We start from the raw sequence: 24,461 nt of genomic DNA on the forward strand, positions 1-24,461 counted from the left end.
CTAGGAGCACTGGCCCTAAGCCAATCTTTAGAAGCCTCCCTTGCCCTCCAAAAGTTCCCTCAAACAACAGTGACTCTGCAACAGCATTTTCCAATTCCTTCAACTACAAAGACACATGTCTGGATTATTCCAATGGATCTGGCTTTCAAAAATGCCTGTTAATAGTCTACTACCCATGGCAGCATTCACACATTTGACACTTCTGGTTAAGAGAGAAGTGGAAAAACATGAATTTTCCCTACTTTTTTCTTCCTTTCTACCTAATTATTTGGCAGGGGTGAATGAGGTAGGGAAGGGGTGGGCACAAAGTTCACCTTTCTCCTCACTGGTGACCATAAAGAAAATGTTCTTGCAACCTTCAAAGCCATATGTTAGTCACATGTCCTCCCCATCTTCTCTCTGCCACAACACAAGGACTTCATTCCTTGATTCTCTTCTTTGAACATCTAGCCAAATGCCCCCTTTTCGTAGCTTTTCCATTTGCCCTTCTAGGTTCTGCAAAACCCTAGATTTCACCAGCTCCAGCTGCCATGCCGACTGCGATTTACACCAATCTTTTGGCTGACTATAGCGGTTTCTGACTTGGTTTGTTTCTGTCCCGTGCAGTACTACAGAAGAATGCCTCGAGCAGGGACTGGTTCCTGAAGCTTAGGAAAATTAAATCTGCATTTGCTCAGATTCACAGCTGCAATACACCAGTTCCTCTCCTGAGTTTTTCTACCAAGGCGTTTTCCGTTCTACAGATCTGTCACATCATACTGCAATACTCAAACTGTGTGTTGTGATGGGGCGGGGAGAAGAAATTGATACAGTGCTGAAACTAAGGTGCACATAACCTTATTTTCAGCTCACACAGTTGCAAGGAATTACACTGTGATTAGGAAGAGCTTGAACTGGAAGACTGTCGATCCAGGTGCTCCAATTACTTGTGCACCCTCCCTGTATTCATCATTTCAGAGCCTGTTGGACTGTAGTGGATATTTCCTACAATTTCCCTTCTCCGAAATGAGTTCTCAAACACTTATGTTGGAGCAGAATACAACCGTGAATGCTAAAACCTTCCAGCGCACCAACAAGAGCCCAGAAAGCTGGGGCCGTGAAAACATCGCCTTCCCCTAAATGGGACAAATTTCATTTTGCAAATCGGTTTGGCATGGCCCTGGAAAGTTGAGGGGCTAGGACATCAGCAAAATAAAGAGCCTTGCAGTGGAAAAGTAGGAAAGGGCTGATTATTTTTTTCTAAAATGCTGATGAATATGCACAACTGTTAGATTTTCTTCATACTTCTCAGGGACTGTGATTTGGTCCATCTCAGCTCTGCCGGGTTTCATTTCACATTTTAGTTACGGAAACACACCAGGGAACCATTGGTGAAGATCTCCACCCAGCTATTGTGAAGAGCCCCACAGTGACAGCCCTTTGTTAATAGGTCTCAAGTTAAAAAGTTGTTCTGCTTCTCAGCAGGCTGCCCCAAATGGAGTGCCAGATAAACAACTCCAACCATAGATCTTACCTGTACGGGTCCAAAGTCCGACGGCCATATAACAGGGCATCCTCCCACAGGCTGAGATTAATACAGGCATCCATTGCGCAGTCAAGCATTTTGAGCTGATAGATGTTTCTGTCTGGAATCCGATCTTTATGGTTGTTTATAAGAGCCTGGCACGTAGCCAAAACCTGCTCCCACTCTGTTATTAACCTTAGTTAAGGATCTATCATCCTCACCAAGAAAAAATACGCATTTGAAATGTTACTTAAAAGTCTGGAGGGGTACTAGAAAAAAAGGAAGCAGTCTGTAGTCTACGCCTGGATTCACTCCCTGAAACCTGTACTTTAGAAACGAAAACATGTAAATAGTTCCTTTGCCACAGCAGAGTCTATTTACAATCAGCCACTGTTTTCTTCCAAAGGCTGAGCATCTCTAGACAATGAAAGTAACTGCTAAAGAGAAGAGAGCTTCGTAAAAGGATATTTACTTCTGATCTCAATCACGAGACACCTCGGTTAACACGCTTCTGACCTCTTCAGTGTTTTCATGAAATTTTCATGAAGCTAACACTGAAGTTCTTAGCTACCAAACTTACTTTAAAATAATAACCTTTGCTTTGATTGTTAAAAGCATTAAAGCTTGGGACAGTGGACGATGAGATTTGGGGAACTGTACTTTCCTGAAGGAGAAAGTCCCAATTACATTTTAATCTGGTTCTTGCTGACCACTGTCAATCAGTCAACATTTAGCAAATCAATAGTATTTATTAGAGCACTCACTGTGGGCAGAGCACTGAACTAAGTACTTGGGAAAGTTCAATACAGTAGATAGGCACAGTGAGAAGCAGTCTGGCCAAGTGTCTAAAGCATGGGCTTGGGAGTCAGAAGGACCTGCATTCTAATCCCAGCTCCACCACTTTTCTGCTGTATGATCTTTGGTAAGTCGCTTAACTTCTCTGTGCCTCACTTACCTCATCTATAAAAATGGGGATTAATACTGTCAGCACCATGTGGGACATGGACTATGAACAACCTATTAGTTTGTATCTATTTTAGTGCTTTAATACAGTGCCTGGCATCTAGTAAGCACTTAAATACCATAAAAAAAAAAAGCCCACAGGGAGTTTACAAACCAGAGGCAATATATGACCCCAAAATTTATTCATGAAGGGGTAAGAATTTTTTTTGAACTATTAATTTAAATCAGATACTGCAAATGGCCAGTGAATTATTGGACACCTCTTTTCACTAGTAAACATATTTGAGTGTCATTACTGCAAAGCACATCAAAAGTCTATAGGAAGAGTTCACTAGACTTTCTCTTCTCACTGGGTTTTAGTGGATTTATTTTTCCACTATTTGTGGGAGAAAAATGGCAAAAAGGAGCTGTATTTCTATTGCATCCTCCTTCTGTTTGCTGGAAGAAATAGGTGCCCCAAAGCACCATTATGTGAAATGGAGCTATTTCTATCAACTATATTAGAAAAAACGGTCATATCATGAGTTTTGTTCATGCCTAGAAAAATTGGTTTAGGAGTAAAGACATCTAGGACTTTCTTTGTGGAGGAACCCACTGAAGGAATAAAAACAAAATAGCAGGAGTTAAATAAGTGTCAATAGTTGTTACTGTTTCAGCATCTACAGGATTCTTCTGGAGCAATTCCCACTAGACTATAAATCCCTTGAGGACAGGAATCATATCTACCAACTCTAACATATTGGTCTCCCCCAAAGTGCTTAATACAGTGCTCTGCACACAGTAAATGCTCAAAACAACCACTGATTTATTGAATTTCTGAATTTTCAGAAGCTACTGAAACTAGGTTGGTCAGCGATGACACTTTGTTGATACCTGATGACAGATGATATCGAACACATCAATGTGCAGATGTCATTCAAAAGTCCACCCAAATAAGTCTGAGCCTGAAACACTTCTCCAGGGGCATCATTAACCCTCCCATTTGCTCAAAGTTATTTTTACACTTACAACATTTGTTAAGCACTTACTGTGTATTAGGCACTATACTAAGCATTGGGGTGGATACAAGCAAATCAAGAAGGACACAGTCTCACAGTCTTAATCCCCAATTTACAGATGAGATAACTGAGGCACAGAGAAGTGAAGTGACTTGCCCAAGGTCACACCATTCTTTCTGTTTCCCTTCTCAGGCCCCTCAGAACTCGGGTGAATTTTATAAGCAGAGGATGCTGCAGTGGAAAGGGTTTGGGGGCTTAAAACATATATATACGAGAAGCAGAGTGGCCTAGTGAGAAGCATGGCCTAATGGATAGAGCACGGGCCTGAGAGTCAGAAGAACCTGGCTTCTAATCTCAGCTCCACCACTTGTCTGCTGTGTAACCTTGGGCAAGTCACTTCACATCCCTGATCCTTAAGTGCCTCATCTGTAAAATGGGGATTAAAACTGAGTCTGATGGACTGTGTCCCACCTGATGAGCTTATAGCTATCCCAGAGCTTAGTACAGTGCCTGGCATATTGCAAGCATTTCATACCAAAAAAAAAATACTGGACAAAAAGGAATTCAATGCCCTATCTGTACCAGCCAAGGAGAGACCAGCTGAAAACCAGACTGCCCAGTATAAAACCAGACAGATGGCCATTTTAATTACAACCCTGAGGACTTGTCAGTTCTGCAGATGTAGGAATGACACTGAACTATTAATGGGGGAAAAGCCCTCCAGGACTTGGAGGTGAAAGGATACTCTTTTGCGACTGGAGCTCTTCAACTGTATCCACAGCATCTTTAACTTCTTTCCAAAAAGGCTCCTCACCAGCCAACATGTCCACATCCTGCCCAGGGCACATTAAATGGAAATAAAATCAGACAAAGACATTTTTCAGGTAGAAGAGCTAGAAATCATAGCTTGTCTAAGCTCTGTGCTCAAAAATTATGCTACTGAGATTTCTGTCATGGAAGCATGGCCGAAAAGTCAATGTCCATACCTTTCGCAACTGAAGACAACAGGTAATACTGAACTGCCCAGACTTGGTTGATGTTACTTGTGTATCCCAAGTAGCACTTTCCAAAATAAGATTCTTTCTTTGCAGCAACTGAAAGACCCATATGGGCTGTTGCCCTTCATTGGATTTAGAAATTAGGCAGGACTAAGAACTAAGAATTAAAACCCAGTTCTCTCTAACAACATCAACAACCCACTGAAAAATGTACTGTATTCTCCCAAGTGCTTAGTACAGTGCTCTACCCTCAGTAAGTACTCAACAAGTAACATTGATTGTCATTTTATTCTAACTCAGGGAACACAGGAGATTTTCTAGATTGTAAATCCTTCCCAATAGATGTTAAACTCTTTGAAAGCAGAGATCATGTCTACCAACTGTACTGTATTTTCCCAAATGCTCAGTACAGTGCTTTGCACAAAGTAAGCACTAAATAAAATACCACTGATTGTCTGAATTGAGACTCCTTTTGTACTTTCACATTTAATGCTTCAGTTTCTCTTCCCACTATTTCCAAAGAAAATCACTGCTCCTTTGCCCAAGAGCTTATTAAATCAGACCATCTTTGGTCATATTCAAATCTCATAACATCCTGAATTAGAACTTGAAAAACAGAGCAGGGCATTTTGCTTTCAGCCTGCAAAAGCTAAATCCAACTCACTTCTCTATAAGTCACCAAAGAAAGCACGGTCTAGGTAGGATGTGAATCAGGCCCTTGGCTTGCAAAAATCAATCTTCCCTCTAACAAGCTCACTTGTAAATTCAATTGTTAAATTTACCATCAGTGAATGATATCAGGTAGGGACTGCGATGTTACTACTGAAATTATTCTATTAGTCACATGGATGGCTTCAGCCTAAGCCCTTTCAAGTTGCTATTTTCTTAACAGACATTTTAGTAACAACATTTAAAAGTTCTTCCAAAGATCCAAGAAAAAAGAAGACCAAAAAAACTGGTTGTTAGATATCAAAGCCATAAGGCAACCAAAGTAAACACTGTAAACAAATAATCAGATTTCCTTATGCCCTGACTTAAAATCTACTTTATTTTCCAAACATCATGTGTAGTGGTTATCAAGTAACAGGTTTTTAACAAACCCCAAGGTCAAAAAGAAGCCATTTTACAAATTAAATGGGCCCCAAGTCATGAAAACAAATTTCATGCTCATGTTTTCAAAAATGGCCAAATGGATGTTTATCCAAAAAGGGATCCTCTCTCAAATAAGTTATGAATGCAAGAATTCAGAAAGGAACAGCCACTTTTCCCAAGGAAACAATAATCACCCGACAATGGGGCTGTTAAATTTAAAGGGGAGGGTCAGGCTGAGTCAGGCCAGATGACTCAGGCAGGGCCTGCCCCTGCAGAACACTGGCTGGGAATGGAAAGCAGGGCCCTGCTAAGAGCTTCCGATAAGCACCACTGGTAGGCTGCAGTAGTCCTTGAGCTGTCAGTATAGTGGCAATTGCTGTGCAGTGAGAGTGTTCCACACTGTATCTTCACTTCACCACCGACCGCTCGCACCGCTCGCCCATGTCCTGCCTCTGGCCTGAAGAATGTTTCTGGAATAGGCTGAGGTACAAGATGTAGAAGAGTAGGAAAGCCAACCTGAGGAGCAGCATGGCCTAGTAGATAGAGCTCAGGACTGGGAGTCAAAAGGACCTAAGTTCAAATCTCATCTCTACCACTTGTCTGCTGTGGGAGACCTTGGACAAGTCACTTCACTTCTCTGGGCCTCAATTCCTTCATTTGTAAAATGGGGATTAAGACTGTGAGCCCCATGTGGGACAGGGCTGTATCCAACCTGATTAGCTTGTAACTACCCCAGTGCTTAGTACAGTGCCTAGAATATAGTAAGTGCTTAATGAATATCATTATTATTACTATTAAATACCTTTAAAAAACCCAAAAAACATCAATTTACTGCATGACATAGAAGTACTTAGACCCACTGCAAATATTCTGGGATTAACAGATTAAGCGGAGCACTGTTTAAATCCTTAATGATTAGCAGGCAACATCACCATGGAAACCAGTTTCCACCTCCTTTGGCAAAAACATTGGAAGGCCACAACTAGCCAACCTGAGGTTAAAAGTTGCTCTGAAAGGAAAATAATGGCTAAAATTAGAAGTTGAAAATGCAATTTTAAATATTCACTAGTGAAAGGACTTTTCTGGGGACAGGGAAAGAGCGAAGGGGGGATGCCTTTAAACTGGTGGTATCAGAGCAGAAATTCTACTTGGCTATTTCCTGCACAAGGCCAGGATGAAGGAAAGATTTCCTTTACTGGAGAAATAGTGTTTCCCACGATGGCACTGCTGCAAATCCAAGGAAAACAGCCTTCGAACGAGCCCCTGGCTCACCTAAGGGCCATGTGCTGATGATGCCAGTCTTTAATGAGGCCTGCACAGTGGCCTAGAGAAAGACTCTTCCATTTTTTCATTGCCCAGCCTAAGCCAGTGATACCTTTCCCTCAAGGGAGAAAAGATGTGGAGAGAGTGCAGTACATTTGCTTTTAAAAATCAATTTGTAAAAGCAGTGTGGCTTAGTTAAAAGAGCAAGGATCTGGGAGTTAGAGCACCTTGGTTCTAATCCTGGCTCTGCCACTTGCCTGCTGGGTGACCTTGGGCAAGTTACTTAACTTCTCTGTGGCTCAGTTTCCTCATCGTAAAATGGGGATTCAATCCCACTCTCTGGTTGTCCTTCAGGTTGATTAATGATAATAATGCTCATTAAACACTTACTCTGGGCCAAACACTGAACTAAGGGCTGGGCTAGATACAAGATAATCAGGCCAGAAACAGTCCTTGTCCCATCTGGCGCCTCCAGAACCACCACCAACGCTCCAAACCTTTGGGCTGACTCTGCCTATTTTAATTCTCTTTCTATAAACCATCTATTTTCTTTCCCATCTTGGATACTCCTGTGACTCAGGTAATAGAGGATTTGAGAAATCCCAGCTCCAAATCCCCCTTTTCATTCATCTGTCCATTCCGAGTCCAGAGCTACACAGGTCAAATATCATATGGCCAGCAGCTTTCCCTTAAATTCTTTAGCTTCTAATCCAGTTATCTGTCCTAAAAACTCTGAAACTTGGAGTTGAAAGCTAACAGATAAGTCATCGTCAATTTAAATTTCAATATTATTTCTCAGGACGGAGAGCAGAACAAAAATGCAGGCAGAAACACTGCCTCTAAGCAGGGACCAGAAGTCAGATGGAAGGCTGGACTTTGTTCCCAGGGCTGCTTCATACATTTTTGTTGATCACAAAGAAAGAGGAAAACTAAAATCAATTTGACTTTTTACTTTTTCCTCTCACTACAACTGGACATGAATAATACTTGCAAAATCTTTGCGGTACTGGAAACAAGATGAATTGGAGCAGAAAATGATTTCCAGAAATATTTTCCTATGTGAATTGGCTTGACCCAGAATGGAACAAGAAAATCTTGTGCCTCGCCTTAGCAAGAAGGGAGGGAGACACCTACAGATGAATTAATGGACAGGGACAAAAATGGAACTTTTTTCATCTGAGCTTAGCAAGTTACTCTAGAGTTCAGCTCCAGATAAATGAGGACGGCAGCATTACTCTCAAGTAGACATAGGATTTGTGTGTCTCTCCAACCCTAATATAATTCAGCTTTCCTGCTGCAGAAACCTCTTCAATGAATCTTTTGCCTTTTAATAAAAGCACCTTTATGTCAGAGCAGCAGCATTTTTGCATGAAGGAAAATACTTGAAGAAAGAAGGAAAGAAAGCAATGGTAAATATGACATACTATTCACCCAAGTGCCCAATCTCACCCTGGGTGGTTGGGAGCAGGGGAGGGGATGGGGGGTAGCCCCCTGTGTGTACCCACTCTATCTTTTCAATCTCAGCCACTAGTTCAAGTCTCAGTCTCTCCCTCTCTCTCTCACACACACACACACACACTCACCCCACCCCTCATCCCACACCCACTGCAGCAAACAGGGAAGGAGCTAACTGAAGAATAGCAAAACCCAAACCACCTTAAGTATCATCAAAAGCTCAAAGCCTGAGGTAAGACTTCCAGGTCCTGCTTCCAGTGGCGGCAGAGGCTGCTTCGTTTCCTTACCTGCTCAATCAATGGCATTCTATGAGCACTTACTGCCTTCAGAGCACTGTACTAAGTGCTTGGGAGAGTACAATATTACAGACTTGGCAGACACATTCCCTGCTCACAGTGAGCTTACATGCTCTTGTCGGGCCCTCCTGAACATGGAGGAGTAGCAGCCAGTTGTAGTATTAGATGGGAAGTTTCTATTTTTAACCTGCTCCTCCTACTTCACTTCTTTCTGAGCTCCTCATGATTTTCCTTGCCTGGATTCCAGCAAGGAACTGAACAACGGTGGCAGGAGAGGGGTGGGGGAGATGCTCTCTACTGCTCTGTGGCTGGGGTCACTGTCCCAGGGCCCAGGGGAGTAGCCAAGCTTCCTCCATGCCCAGAAGGTTCCTATTCATGTGGACAGTCATTTTGCAGTAAGGGCAGCTCTCTGTGACATGTGGATCTAGACAATCATGCACATGGTCCTTTAGTTTCCCAGAAGCTCTCTGGACTAGGACCAAAGCCAATTGACTGAAATTCCACAGTGCTCAGAAAAGCAATAACTCCTAGTCTAGGCTCCCTAAAGAACCTGCCCCTTGCCACATCTACTCATCTGAAGCCTCAAAGAGATGTGAGATGTCCTCAGCCCCCCTGCAAGCCTTCATAACAACCATACCGGAAACTGCAAAAAAGCCTTTTAAATCCAATGTATCCCCAGTGTGTCATCACAGTCAAACCTTCCTTTCGACCAAGGATATTGAAAGAAAGGCACTCTTGATGTCTTGGAAGAATGGCAATGATACATTTGAGGGTCATTGTTCATTACGATTCTAAGAGCATTTCAACCATCGAGGGAGAAAACAGAAAATGAGAGGGGAAAAAAAGAAAAGCAATGGGAGAATTGCATGCGTCTCTATTGGTTTATAGTTTAATGATTAAAAAAAAAACTTAATAGTGTACCCCTGGGTCCTGAGCCTTATTCAGTTACACATCTGTTCTGCTACAGAATAAGTTAATTACTTTTATATGACATGTAGGCATTTTGTGAAACACAGCATTGCACCGGTTAACAAGGTTCTATCTTCTGGCCGACATAAAATGTTGAAATTAATAAATATCCAAATGATACATCCCAGAGCAGAACATACTTAATTGAAAGGACAGGTGGAGAGAGCAGCCATTTTACTGGGCCCAAATGGTTGAGAAGAAAATTAAGGCAGCATGAAGTTACAGGGGCTGGGGGAGGCTATCTTCTGTCCACAAAATGTATTTTCTTGAGTGCACTAGATGTGCTTCCTTACATTTCTTTCAGAGTTGTAATCATTACAGAAAGAAACCCAGACAAATGTACCAGAATTACATCCTGATTGACAAGAACAGTGATTTTACATTTAAACTTGTCTATGTAGTCTTTATAGCCTGAAAAAAATGAATACAAAGGCCTAAATAAATCTGCAAAACTCAAATACAAGAGAGACAACCTACCAATTCCATTCACTAGCCATAAACCACAGAGCACAATTGCCTTTGTTAACACCTTAAACTCTATCACCTCAAGGATAAAACTAGTTTTCCTCTCCAAGTATACTTGGTAATTAAATGCTAAAACAGTAGGATATGGAGAGATTGTTTTCTTCAAACTAAGTTTAAGAGTATTAGATATCCTAGCAAAATCTCAGACACTACATCGAGGAGGCTGTCAACATAAGACAGTAGAGCAGATTAAGAGCAATTTGACAAGTGTCTTGTTCAAACCCTGATACTTCCAAGTAAAATCTTTCTTCTAGCTTATGTTTTGGGGTAAATGTCCTGTGCCTGCTCTTCCTTTACAAATGGCACTTGGAAGAAACTATCAAAGAAAATTTTGGGGATATAAATAACTCCTTCCTTTTCAGATGAGTTGGATCCCCCCCAATGTGTAAATCTCTCCCTGGCAGGTTGATCCTTATCTGCACTAACCAAGGCTGGAGGCACACTAACTCCTTCCTGCCCCATAAAGTCATGCAGTGCCTGCTGGGTTCAACTGAGGGATTGCATGGAAATTTGGGAATACCTAATGGTCATGGAACAGCCTCTCACAATATCCCCAACTCTCCCAGGGACAATGCACCCCATCATGGGGCCCAAACCCCAACCCTCAAGAGAGGAGAGGTGAGGGAGAAGGGCAACTTCTACAAAACTGAGAAAGCTGGGGCAAGTCTACGGGGAAGCAGCATGGCCTAAGGAAAGAGCACAGACCTGGGAGTAAGAGGACCTGGGCTCTAATCCCAGCTCCACCAATTACCTTGGGCAAGTCACTCAACTCCTCTATACTCTGTCTCCTTAACTGTAAAATGGGGATTCAATACCTGTTCTTCCTTCTTAGATTGTGAGCACCATGTAGGGTAGGGGCTGTGTCTGACCTGATTATCTTTACCTACCCCAGAGTGTAGTTCACTGCTTGGCACATAGTAAGTATTTTTAAAATATTATTATTGATAGAAGGGGTGGGGGGGAAGAAAGTATATTGGAAGGTTGGGGGGGAGGGGGAAGGTGGTCCCTGTGCCATTCTAGGTGATATAGCTAGGTGGCACTGGCCTCTTAGGTGGGTTTTAGTGTTGAAATATGACATTATAATGTTGATCTGTTCATGGCAATGGGGTGGCAGGGGTTGGGTGGAGCAGCAGCCACAGCAGGAGTGGTGGGTGAAGGGGCCAGAGGGAACTGGCCTGGAAGAGAATAGACAGGAGTGCTTATGAGATCAGGCCTGTTACTGCCCCCCCCCCCCCCCCAAATCTCCCCCAGGGAGCTACCACCCCTTAGAAGAAACTACAAGACATGTCAATATACTAGAAATACCTTTCAGAGGAATAGGAGTTCCTGATAACCCAACCAACATTTGGGCCTCATTAATGCAGTCAACATGGGACTTTAGATTTGACTTTGAAACCTGAATGTCGTGGGCAGGATTGCTTCATCAATGCTTTAAAAATACCTGGGCTCATTCTTACAGTTCCAAGTGGGATAAAGAGTAAACGTGGTATTTCTCTAGTCTTTTCATGGGGCTCTGAAGAACTGAAAATAATTTGTCTAGAGAGGCAGCCCTGGTTGAAACAGAAGAAAAGCGTGAAAGATGAAGGCGCCTGTAATTGATGCGATACGGTATTCTAATTACCAAGAAGCACATTTTATTCACGGAACCATTACGTTCTTTCCTCAGAAATTAATACTCAGTCCAATTGGTAAATGTTCTACTCTTTAGTTGAAACACCCTGAAAGCAGATGAGTATGTGAAATGTGCCTTGTGCCACATCCCTGGGAATGTCAACATGACCCGGTAACCCTTCATTCATTACGTGAAAGGGAGGCATGGCAGCCACTACAGAACTATAAAGATGACATTCAAAAGGCATCTCACCAGCTACAATGGCAGTAAAGCAATATTAATGATCTCCCAAGATTTGCAGAATTTTTTGGTTTTCCTTCCACACTGAAATGGCTCCTGCTCTCTTCGCTGCTGCTGATTTGCACTAGGAAAACTCTCACTGCTTGTTGCTGGGAGGACTTCCTGCCTGCTTTATTTCACCCAGTTGCTCTAAGCTCCCATTTCAGCCAATATGTCTCACAACTCTGCAAAAGTCTTCTGGGAGGATTACTAAACCTGGAATGAAATAGATTGATTTCTAAATCATCATCCCTCTCTCTGCTCGCCTTGTGGTCGAGGTTCTAACGGTCAAGGGAAGGTGGCAGGAGGGATGAGTTAGAAAAACTTTGAACTCTACAATCCCTAGAGTGGGAGATGGTGGGGGGGGGGGAGTGTGGAGAAGAGAGGGGGAGAGGGAGAGAGGAGGAGGAGAGGGGAGAGGAAGGGGGGAAACGGGAGAGAGAAATAATGCACCTCTTTGGAAATGGGGGCTACATTTGGAATTTTATCTTCAAATGTGAACCAACCAGCAGCATTAGTACCCAGGAAGCAAGTCACAGTTCCTGTTTTAGTCTCTTACTTCTTGAAATAAGGGGGCTGCAGTGTAACAATTCACTTAGTACCTACTAGCCCATATACATAACTAGGGTGGCAAATGTAATGATAATAAAAAAGTTATTAATAAAAACATGAATGCCACATGACTAGGAGAGCATGGAACAAGAAAGCCCAGTAATTGAGAGAGAGAGAGAGAGAGACAACATGAACACAAACTTGCTTGGAAATGGGGGCTATATTTGGAACTTTATCTTCTTAAAATGTAATATGAAATCAAGTTGAAGAGGAAACTAGCCAAGTAGTCAACATCTTTCACAGCAATTAATGGTAAACTGACCTGAGAAATGACAAGCACCAAATCCAACCCATGAACTCTGTGGGACCCTCAAATAGTTAATGTGCATACAGTGTACATAGAATGTAAAACTGCCCACTAGATCATAACCCTCCAACTAGACTGTAAGATCCTTGAAGGCAGGAATGTCTACCAACTCTATATTTTCCCAAGCTCTGAACAAAGGAAGTGTTCAATAAACATCACTGATAGATGAACAACTCTTGAACCAAAAAGAAAAAAAATACAACAGTAGGAATTCTTCCCCACTTCATATGCTGCCCTACTACTAAAAACTAATTTGAGCCACCAATCCCAAAGCCTCCTCCTCTCGATGCAGTGGTTTTCTAAGGTTAGACAATACAGCCTCCACATTGTTCCCCTGGCCTCTATTCAAAATGGTTGTGGCAATATGAATACTACTTTACTTAAAATAAATTAGGGAAGCTTTTTCATATGTCTGTTTTCATGTCAAGGGAGATCTGAGCATGAAGGGAAGAGATACTGTTGACAACTTGTCTGCGAGTGAGTGGACTGAAAAACATTATTACCCGAAGAATCCAAAGGTCTTGTGACTGAGGGTCCAACTTTTTCCTCTGCCTCTTTGGGACTCATGCTGACATACATAGCCAAAACTAAGTATTGTTCATTTTCCCCAAAGCGGGGTGGGCAGGGATTGTGCCTACCTACAGTATTGTATTGTTTTCTTCTAAGTGCTTAGTACAGTGCTCTCCACACAGTAAGCACTCAATAAATACCACTGATTTACTGATTCATGTTGCTGGTTTCCCACAAGCAAGGCTAGCAACTGGGAAGCCTTGGCAGTGTGGACAATCCATTGGTCAGAGCTCATTGGCCCCAAAGGCCGTAATGGAACGATCCTTTGCTCCACCTAGGACTTCATAACCCCAGTGACCTCTTATGTACTTAGTCAGAACTAACTCCAGTTTAATGGAAGAAACATTTTCTTACTCATTAACACAACAGAGCATCACCTACGGATCATATTGCTTAAAGCATGGATGGGTTTCAAAATACCCACATGCTCTATACTCTGGACCTAACTGCCAGATTCAGCAAACTGGCATCCCCCTCATAGAGGCTATTATGAGAGAAACCCATTTAAAGGTTTGTCTCATGACCAGATTTTCAACCATAATCCTGGGAATTTGCATTTTTGCTCCAAAATAAATAGTATGTTAATAACAGGCACCATGTTTTTGTGTTAATAAGGAAACCCTACTCTAGGCAAAATAGAGTCTCCACTCTAAGCTCAGTCTAGTTAATACTCACTGTTCTGACAGAAGCAATGGGGATGTCCGTGAAAAAGACCTGACTCCGAACTAATAATAATAATGTTAGTATTTGTTAAGCGCTTATTATGTGCCGAGCACTGTTCTAAGCGCTGGAGTGGACACAGGGGAATCAGGATGTCCCACGTGGGGCTCACAGTCTTAATCCCCATTTTACAGATGAGGTAACTGAGGCACAGAGAAGTTAAGTGACTTGCCCACAGTCACACAGCTGACAAGTGGCAACTAGTCTTCCAACCCCCACAAACCTCCCAGTGAATTCCCCAATCACCTTTAAGTTTTGTAATACATAGAATGGAAGAAAAATGCCTCTACTTTTCAGGGATGACTCAAGGAATGGGTAACAGGGTGGTTCAATACTGTGCGTATAAAACATGGACTGTGCAGCAAAACAAATCATCTCTCCCTCTAAGGAGAGGAAGTACCAGGACAGTGACTTTACAAATGTCAAGAAAGAGGCCTCAGTTTCCCTTTAGTCCTCCAGTTAGATTTGGGTTGTGTGCCAGGTAGGAGATACCCTTTTCTGGAGGCCAATCTGCAAGATGCAAAGCTTGGCTCCCAGAAGAGGATTTATCAGGACAAAAGTCCCAGAAGAACGGCAAAGAGGCAGCAAGCAGGGAGCAGTACCCTTACTTGGCATGGAAAATGAACCTGCAGACACCTTGCAGCTCTGAGATTGTACAGATTTTTCACTGCATTTTGAGGCAGTCTAGTGGTGAAAGTCCGGGACTGGAAATCCCAGGTTCTAATTTGAGCTCTGCCACTGCCCTGCTATATCACTTGGTCACCTCACTCAACTTCTCTGTATCTCAGTTCCCTCACCTGAAAACTGGGGATAAGGTACCCATTTGCCTTGCATCTTAGACAACGAGCTCCCTGTGGGACATAGACTGTCAGATTGAATTATCTGGAATATATCCCAGGGTTTAACCAATAAACGCTTAACAGTTTTCTGCACATAAGTGCCCAATAAATACCACTGGTTGACTGGGTAGTAAGCATTTAGTAAATACCATAATCATTGTTTGGACTGTCTTAAGCCCTTTGTTTTACATGGCAGACCTGCTTGAAATAGATGATCCAAATAAAATAGAACTGTTCCACAATGTGCTCTAACCAGAAGCTGTTTCTTATTTGGTGGAGGACTGCTGATCAGCAAGGAAGGGAATTTTTCCATGGAGGTGACGTTTTCTTTCATTCACCTCTGTCTTTCACTAGCGGAGGAACCCACCCCTTACTTCCAGATGGTTAGAGGAGTTTGGTCATGACTCCACCCAACATACCTTGTCTTGGGTCTTGCAACGGATGCAGTCGCAAGCAAAGCAATACTGTTCCTTCAGCTGCTTCTGACGCTCTTGGCTGGGCAGCAGCACATCAAGGTAGCATATGGTGAGCTAGAAATGAGCAAAGGAGAATGGAGGGAATTGGTCTGTTGTGTTTGGACAAAGGTTTTATAAATCGATTCCACAGGGATCTTGCCAGTTTCGTAGTTCATAGGATCTGCAAACATGTGCTTTACACTTCATGCAGGGGTTGGTGAAAAAAAGCAAACTCTTGTCAGCCTGTCTGTGATGGCAGCTATAAGCAGTTTGTTTATTTTGTTTTGCAAACTCTGTAAATCTGAAATGGTCAATGAGATTTTTAAACACAAAAAGGCGGCAAAAAGCCTCAGGGTACCATGAGATCAGACACTGATAACTGGGAAAATAAGACGGAGGTGCCAACCTTGAAGGGGAAAAAGAAAGCTCCCACTCAATATAGCCCAAGGTAAAAATCAACACCCCCAAATTCAGGTTCAAGTAAAAGAGATATGGAACTGGCCAACGAGTCAAATTCCAAAGGATAGTAAGACACCCCCCCTCACCGCATTCAGTCTTTTCCAAACTCTGAGGGAATCTATGAGTTTCTGTTGTCTTTTATAGAGGAAGAGCTGGAGATCAAATTCTATCATTAATTTCTGATTATTCCATCGATCAAAAGACACTATGACCTTTCCTCTTGTGGTATCAGCTGAGAAAAGACGAACTCACACATCCCTCTACTCCAGTCATCATCTCATCTGTAGCAGGACTGATAAGAGATCACCCCAAGCATTTGAAATGCTTGCCCAAATTGAATGGATCACAGTCACTTCATAATCCTTCTTACTTAGACTGAGCACCATGCCGGACAGGGACTGTTACTGATCTAATTAACTTGTTAACTAACAAATTAGTGTTTGACAAACAGTAAGTGCTTAACAAATACCACAGGCAGCAAGGCGTAGTGGATAGAGCACGGGTCCGGGCGACAGAAGGTCATGGGTTCTTATCCCAGCTCTGCCACTTGTCTGTTGTGTGACCTTAGGCAAATCACTTCACTTCTCTGTGCCTCAGTTACCTATCTGTAAAATGGGGATTGAGGCTGTGAGCCCAATGTAGGACAGAGACTGTGTCCACTCTGATTTGCTTGTATTCACCCAGCGCTTAGAACAGTGCCTGGCATATAGTAAGCACTTAACAAATACCATAATTATTATCAAAAAAATTCCTTGTGAATTTCCAAACAATAGCTTCTTAAGCCCAGGTCTAGTGCAGGGAACAGCATTCAACAAGTGCTAGGCTGAGTATCATCAGGAATGTATCACAGCAATGCTAAAAAGCATAACCCACTGTACAGTGGCTACATCTGTGCCATACAGCTTCACATTAACCAGCTGTATATAAAATTATTTTTAGGCCTCACCTACTGGCTTTAAATCTGGATGTATTTTATTAAATGCAAGGCTCATTTAACCACAGCCTTTTGCCCATTGATCAGCTGTGGACTTAATGTGGGTTTGCATATACAAAGTAAAGGATTATTAAAATATTAATGTAGCTGACCAATGAGTTTCCACTTTATTGCAGCTCCTGTGAAGAACACGGTAAATCTTTCCCAACACCAGAGTGCTCTCTTGGAAACCTTTAGAATATAAGGTTGATTTCCCCAGACTAATGGGTTTGTTGAATCTTTGCAATGTGTCTCAAGCCTAGAATTGCACCTACTATTATAGCTACTATTTACTTATTTAGTAAGTAAAATAGTAGGTGGGTTTTTGCTTTCCATCAAGCCCATCTTTCCAGTGTATTTTAGACCTGCACAGCATAGTTCTGCTGGAAACACTGGTTCCAGATTGAAAACTGATCTTCGAACATCTCACTTCAAAAAAGCACTTGCACACAAGCTCATCACGTTGGACACAGCCCATGTTCCATAGGGGGCTCACAGTATTAATCCCCATTTTACAGGTCAGGTAACTGAGGCACAAAGAAACTAAGTGACTTGTCCAAGGTCTTAGAAAATCGGTCTCCGGGCAAAAGCTGGTCAACCCAGGACAAGGTCATGGAAGCTCATGTGAGAAGCAGCATGGCATAGTGGATAGAGTGGCCCGGTAATCAGAAGATCATGGTTCTAATCCAGGCTCTGCCACTTGTCTGCTGAATGACTTTAGGCAAATCACTACTTCACTGGGCCTCAGTTACCTCAATCAGTTACCATGGGCTGGGGACTGTGTCCAACCCGATTTGCTTGTATCCACTTCAGCACTTAATACAGTGCTTCACACATAGTAAGCGCTTAACAAATATCATGATTATTATTAAGGTCACATACCATATACATGGCAAAGCCAGGATTAGAATCTAGGTCCTTCTGAGACCCAGGCTTGTGTTCTTTTCCCTAGGTCATATTGCTTCTCACATATGCTTCCACGACCCTGTTCTGGGTTGACCAGCTTTTGCCTAGAGACTGATTTTCTAAGACTGCTTTGGATGAAAAATAGGCTGTTACTGCATTACATCTTCAACGGAGCAATTCCTTACTTTATTGAAAGTGGAACTGTGATTTTCTCTCTTGAAAGAAAGTCTTTAGTGAAAAAAGAAAAATGCAACAAAAAAGTTTGTGTTCAAGATCCCCCTGGAAATTTAGTATCAAAGCTTAAAAACCTTGACAACTAAAGGAGGATATTATTTATTTCCAAATGCAGCCTGTAAAACACATTAATGAGAGCCCAGCTTGAATAGAAGCCTAAGGACATGCAGGTTGGGAAATTTCCCCAGCGGATCTCCAGTATTACTGTCCCTTTCCTGTTACTGGACAGGAATTATGCCCACTCAAATCGCTGCACATTATTGTCAGGCAGGGCATTGAGCAATTCTCTAGCTTCCCCAAGTTGGAAATTTGAAACCTTCCCTTCTGCTCAGAAGCGCCTTCCCCCCAACTACCTCCTTCAGTCTCTGCCACACTCTTCTAGGGAGAGGGAGATGAGTTCTATAGTCCTAATTCTATTTGACCCTCTTGCCTGCTGTGTGATCTTGGACAAGTCACTAAACTCCTTGGCACCCAGTTTCTTCATCTGTAAAATGGGATTCAACACGTGTTCTCCCTTCCACTTAGACTAAGAACACCATGAGGGATTGGGACTGTATGCAACCTGATTAACTTGTACCTACCCTAGTGCCTAATAAAGTGCTTGGCTCATAATAAGTGCTTAATAAATGCCACAATTATTATTATCCACATACTATAAATGGTTGTGAAAGAGACTTATGCTCTTCTTTCCAAAACAGAAGTTCCAGCCCACCTTATAATAATAATTATGGTATTTCTTAAGCACTTACTATTTATAAAGCACTGTTCTAAGTGCTGGGGTTGATACAAAGTAATCAGGTTGTCCCACGTGGGGCTCACTGTCTTCATCCCCATTTTACAGATGAGGGAATTGAGGCACAGAGAAGTTAAGTGACTTACCCAAAGTCACACAGCTGATAAGTGGCAAAGCCAGGATTAGAACACATCACCTCTCTCAAGCCTGTGCTCTTTCCACTACACCACACTGCTTCTCCTTATCTATGCCAAGTCCCTCACTATCTGACCACCTCCACAAAGTCTTAAATCCCCTCATGTCTTCCCACCCCAACCTCCCTAAACAGCAGATTTGTCTAATGCCAGGCCAATGGTGCTGGCCAATTGATGAACTCTGTTTTAACTGAACAAACTTCTCTGTCATAAGTGTTTACACTTTCAAAATGGTAATATCTGTAGGTAAAGAGACTCCTTATTATTGACTTTAAAACACTTAACTATTTTGCCCCCTATTTTTACCTTGCTAATTTGCTACTATAAGGCAACACGCACACTTTGCTCCTCTACACCAACTGACTGACTGTACCTTGAGCTCGTCTATCTCGCAGACAATCCCTCAGGAAAGTCCTTCTTTGGCACTCAATAACTACCTTCGATTGATAGAGGGTGACTGCTGGGAGGACCAAATGAAGGCTTCATTCCAGTTGGGCAATCTCGCAGGTGTTTCCATTGAGGCAAAGAAATGTACATTCTCTCCCCACCCCTACCAAAAAAAAATAATAATAATAATGGGATTCCTGAAGGAAATGGGAGACCAACTGAGAAGGTCCACATAGGTGGATTGGGGGAGGTACAAATTGAGAAGGGCCTCAGCTTATGCAAAGGAATGACAGAAGAAGAGGTGGAGCTGATCAGATATTCTTGGAACAGAAACACACAGCTCCCTCAGGGGAGGACACCTATTGTAGATATCTGTGATAGAGAAGAGTTGGTGGAAAGTTGGGGAAGCAGTGTGGTATATTCAGTCTAATTAGGAAGAGCACAGGCCTGGGAACCAGAGGACCTGGGTACTAAATCCCTGCTCCACTACTTGTCTGCTGTGTGACTTGCCCAAAGTCACTTCACTTCTCTGTGCCTCAGTTACCTCCTTTGTAAAATGGGGATTTAATTCTCCTCCCTCCGACTTGGGCCATGAGCCCTATGTGGAACAGATGTTTGTCCAACCTAATTATCTTGTATCAACTCCAGTGCTTGTTTGTCCAACCTAATTATCTTGTATCAACTCCAGTGCTTCGAATGGTGCTTGGCACAGAGTAAGCGTTTAACAAATACTATTTATTAAAGAAAAAAAAGAGAGAGATAGTGATACGTTACCTCTTCACCTTTCTGGATTTCCCGAACTGCCCGGAGGAAGAGGGAAGTTCCTTCAAAGACGATTACACAGTTGGGGTCACAGCTGTGGTTGAGCAGAGACATGCTGACAGAAAGGGAAAACAAGATCGTGTGAGTCAAGAGACTTTAAACTATATCTCTCTCTCATGCATTACCACAAAAATGACTAAGTTGTAATGGTCACGCTGAGCAATTAAGACCTCAAATGGGAGGTTGGGGAGGGGTGGCTGATTTCTCTATCAAGAGAGCTTAGTTCAGTGCTCTGCACACAGAAAGTGCTCAATAAATACTATTGACTGATGAACTTCTATATATTGAGAGACTAACATCAAAAAAAAATGCATGCAACAGATTCATTGTAAATACAAGGAAATGCTCCACTGGAAAAAAAAAACCTAATATTGAAGTTTTTAAAATAAAAATGTGTGCATATTCTTCTCCTAACAATCAAGAGCCACCCCATCCCTGATTTCCTCAGACTGGCTTGTTGTCTATAGTTTGAGGTACTGTTTCTTTAAAATACTTATTCTGCTCTTTTATCTTCCAGTCTCCCAATTTCAGCTCACTGCACAACAGCTGTTGGGGATGCCACATGGCCATCCATTCTCCACAAGTCTTGCCCAATAAATAAGCATTGCTTCCATGTGTTTATCCTGATTGGGTTTCAAGATCTCGTTGCTTTAGATCCTATCCTGCTATTGCACAATGCACCAGGTACAATGGACTGCGCTGGGAAAAGAGTCATTGGATGTGGTGCTTGAACTACATCCTGGTACTTGTATTTAACTGCACTGTACTCTCCCGTGAGCTTAGTACAGTGCTGTGAACAAAGTCAGTGCTCAATGAATACCACTGATTGAGTGATCTTGGAAGTCACAGGACCTGAGTTCTATTCCCTGCTCTGCCACTTAACTGCCTTTAGACCATGGACAAGTCACTTCACTTCTCTCTGCCTCAGTTTCCTCATCTGTAAAATGAGGATTAAAACTGTGAGCCCTATGGGGGACAGAGACTGTGTCTGACCTGATTGGCTGATTATCTTGTATCTATCCCAGCATCAGTACAGCGCCCGGCACATAGTAAAGCCTTAACAAATACCACATAATAATTATTATGTCTCCTGGCCTCATAGAAGGCTGGGCAGCAAAACTGTGCTAATGGCCTTGAGTTAGGCCTGCAGTCTGTTTCCATACTGGTACCATTCTTTTGACCTCCAAAATAGCCTAGACTTTGTTCCTGGATTGTCATCTTACTCTCTCTGCTGCACAGTGCTCTGTAGAGTTCACGTACCAGCTGGGGTGCTGGGAATTTCCATTGGAGGTATCAGTGCCGAAGTGTAAAACACTACAGTAGTGCCACCTATGGAATTAAGCAAGGTCATTCCAGATGCTGGCAATCCCCCCATGAGATGCCCCTGGAAGTCACAAAGTAACTGGAGCAGAAAGGGATATTCAATTTGGGAACTACAGCCTTCTTCAGGGGTTAATCTAAAACTCCCCCAACCCTGAGGGACAGGTGATTTTGAAGCCCTTTTGTGAAGAAATCTTCATTAGTCAGCCTCACTCTGACCTACAGTTCTCATTCTGATCACGAAAGTGACAATTTCTAAAAACCAAAATCCAGGCATGGGGTCAGTAACAGTCAGTAATGAGAACTTGTACAAATATTTTAAAACTTAACATTTTCCATTTTCTTGTAATTTATTACCAATGTTCTCAACTGGCTCTTCTACCTCCCATTTCAATAATTTTCTAGCTCCCTCAGAGAAATGGAGAAGATATCTAGTAGTTGCTGCCAGTGAATGAAATACTGTCCACAGTACCTAGGATACAGGCCAACACCAACTTCCTGCATCTCTCCATTGCTGATGGTGAAACCGTTACATATCACCTGTAAAAACAAGAAAGAAAACCACGATTATCACAGCCATTTAGGAAACTACATACCCAAGTAAACTTTCAAAATAAAATTCAGGAGCATTTTCCATAACTGGGTTGGATATCTCCAAGCTCAATACTGATGCTCATATCTGGGCCACACATCACAAACTGTATTCCAAGGGAAGAGAGGTTAGCACCCTGCAAAAACAGGAGTTACAGACAGAGGCCCTATATTCCAATCCATAAAAAAGTCTTAATACAGTGCTTTGCCATGAATAGGCACTCAAATACCTTTGATGATGATGATCCTGAATGTGAGAACCCACCCACCTGTGAGATGAGAAACCAGAGGCACTACTTTCAACCTGGTCACAAGGTGCGGCAGAAGCCTGTTCATTTCTGCACTGATGCTGCCTTTTTGCTGCTTCTGCAGGACTCATTACTATTTTACAAAGACAAAGAAGCTGTCCTCCACACTGTAATCCCTAGAGGCTGGTTTGATTTGGGTCCACCTGAAAGGTACAGTTCTGAAATGGGAGGGACTACAGGCATCCTGTCCAGACCACAAATTCATGGTTGCACCCAGATCCCGGGGTCCCAAAGAAGCAAATTTGCTGCTGGCTACTCTTTGGATATTGGGTCTACATCTGAGCTCCCGTGGCCTCTGGGACACTTCTGAGCACACCCAGGCTGCTTTTTAACCCATGAGAGCATATCTGATCAGACTTCTATGGATACTTTGGCAGCCCTCCATGCCAGAATCTTCTCGACCCCAGTTCCACTTGGTCTTTCGCCTTATTAAAAAGTTTAATTACAAAATGAGTTCTATTTTCCACTTAAATCATGTTTAAAAGATGCTTTGGTTTAGGATTTCTTAAAAAAAAACACAACTTCTAAAGTCATCTAGGTTTTACCATGTCTGACATGAAAATTCACCAGTGGAGAGGTTCCTGACTCATGTTAATTGAGGTTTGTTTTATTTTGTAACACGAAGCACTCAGATGGTCTGTGCTTGATTACGCTAACAGACTGACTCATGGTGTATGGGACAGCCAGGTAGTGTCCCACAGCATCTATGTTTAGCATTAAGTCAGGGCTTCCAACCTGATGGGAAAGAAAAGGCAATGGAAAAACTTCGGTCTGAAATGCAATTAAATATTAAACAACTGCTTAAGGTGATCTGCAAATTGAAGATAAATGTGAGGCTGTGGCTGCACATGCTATTTAGAATCCAATTTGAATATTCTCTCCAGGAGAAGTTTTGGCAGGGGAGACTTAGTGAAGCTTATCAAGCTTGACATCTCAGGGAATGGATACCTAAGAGCCTGAATTTCATATTACTGCATGTGAAATAAACTACACCTAGTGAACTCCAGGATTTCCTAGCTTTTCTGAGGAGAGCGTGTGGGTGTACCTGCAGTTTTAGCAATGAATGCAACCAGCCTCTCTCTACTGAGAAAATTCACCACAAGGTGGATCTAGGACTGCTGAGCTTTGCAGCCCTGGGAGTTAACAGCTACTTTAGAGCAACACCTCCACCATTTCCTTACACATAACTGCAGGCCCACTCCCACGCTAACAAGGCCACATGATCCTATTCTCCGCTGCTTTCCAGGCCACACCCTTGAGCCACGGCAGCAGAGCTGGGCACCCTTGATGCCAGAGACTGTGCTGGATTTCTGCTTTTGTGGCTTTTGCTATCAGCAAGGTAAGAAAAATATGCATTATATCTCATGAGATGGCCCTTTGAGTGCTTTCAAAATGATTCTCCCACTCCCAAATTATGTAGTATGAGCACTTTGGGTGCCAGATAGCAGGTAGAAGAGGTGAATATTAATACAAGAAGGATGCAAACAAAAGCTCCCTAGAATGCATCTGGGTTGAGTGGCACTCCAATCCAGGACCAGTAAAAACCACCTTTTAATCACATAGTGAGATGGGAATGGTAACTTAATTATAGGCAGGGTTTAAAGACCTTTTCCCCCCTCCCCTCAGGTTGGAGAAAATTTGGGTGGGCTTAACTCCTAAACAGAGAGGGACCACCCTGATTTGCAATCCTGAGTTAGGTGACATGACACAGCAAATATCCCTTCTAAAAGAGATGAAGGTTAAAAGGTTTCCCAAATTGTGCGATGTTTACTCTTCAAAGGGAGAGGAGAGAGATGCCAAGAATTTCATTCCCAGTAATTTCCATGAATGACTTTTAATGCCTAATTGTATTTTCCGGATAACCGGAAAAGCAGTAAGGGATATGAGTTACCATGGAGAACTCTGTGTACTTCTTCATTTTGAGAAGTGAGACCTCCTCTAATGTGAAAATTTTCTAAGTATCAGTTTTATGCTTTTTACTTTGCACCCAAATAGAAAGAATTTAGATAGGATGCCTCTGATTTCTTGGATTAAGAAACACAAGCAGAAGTAGGTGAACAAACATAGGTATTTCCTA

General features: G+C 42.5%; 1 protein-coding gene across 4 annotated transcripts in view; it reads right to left on the bottom strand.

Moving 5' to 3' along the window:
- The window catches only part of SMYD3 (SET and MYND domain containing 3), a 339,919-nt gene that overhangs the window by 53,792 nt on the left and 261,666 nt on the right, over window positions 1–24,461 (bottom strand). For all 4 annotated transcript variants that reach the window (XM_029047210.2, XM_039914769.1, XM_029047212.2 and 1 more), the window contains 5 exons: window positions 21,958–22,025; window positions 20,118–20,220; window positions 15,422–15,532; window positions 4,211–4,298; window positions 1,514–1,688 (listed from right to left, as the gene is read on the bottom strand). In XM_029047210.2, the coding sequence (XP_028903043.1) occupies window positions 1,514–1,688; window positions 4,211–4,298; window positions 15,422–15,532; window positions 20,118–20,220; window positions 21,958–22,025 (545 nt within the window). The remainder of the gene's footprint in view (window positions 1–1,513; window positions 1,689–4,210; window positions 4,299–15,421; window positions 15,533–20,117; window positions 20,221–21,957; window positions 22,026–24,461) is intronic.

Source organism: Ornithorhynchus anatinus, chromosome 19, assembly GCF_004115215.2.
Source record: "Ornithorhynchus anatinus isolate Pmale09 chromosome 19, mOrnAna1.pri.v4, whole genome shotgun sequence".
Classification (NCBI taxonomy): domain Eukaryota; kingdom Metazoa; phylum Chordata; class Mammalia; order Monotremata; family Ornithorhynchidae; genus Ornithorhynchus; species Ornithorhynchus anatinus.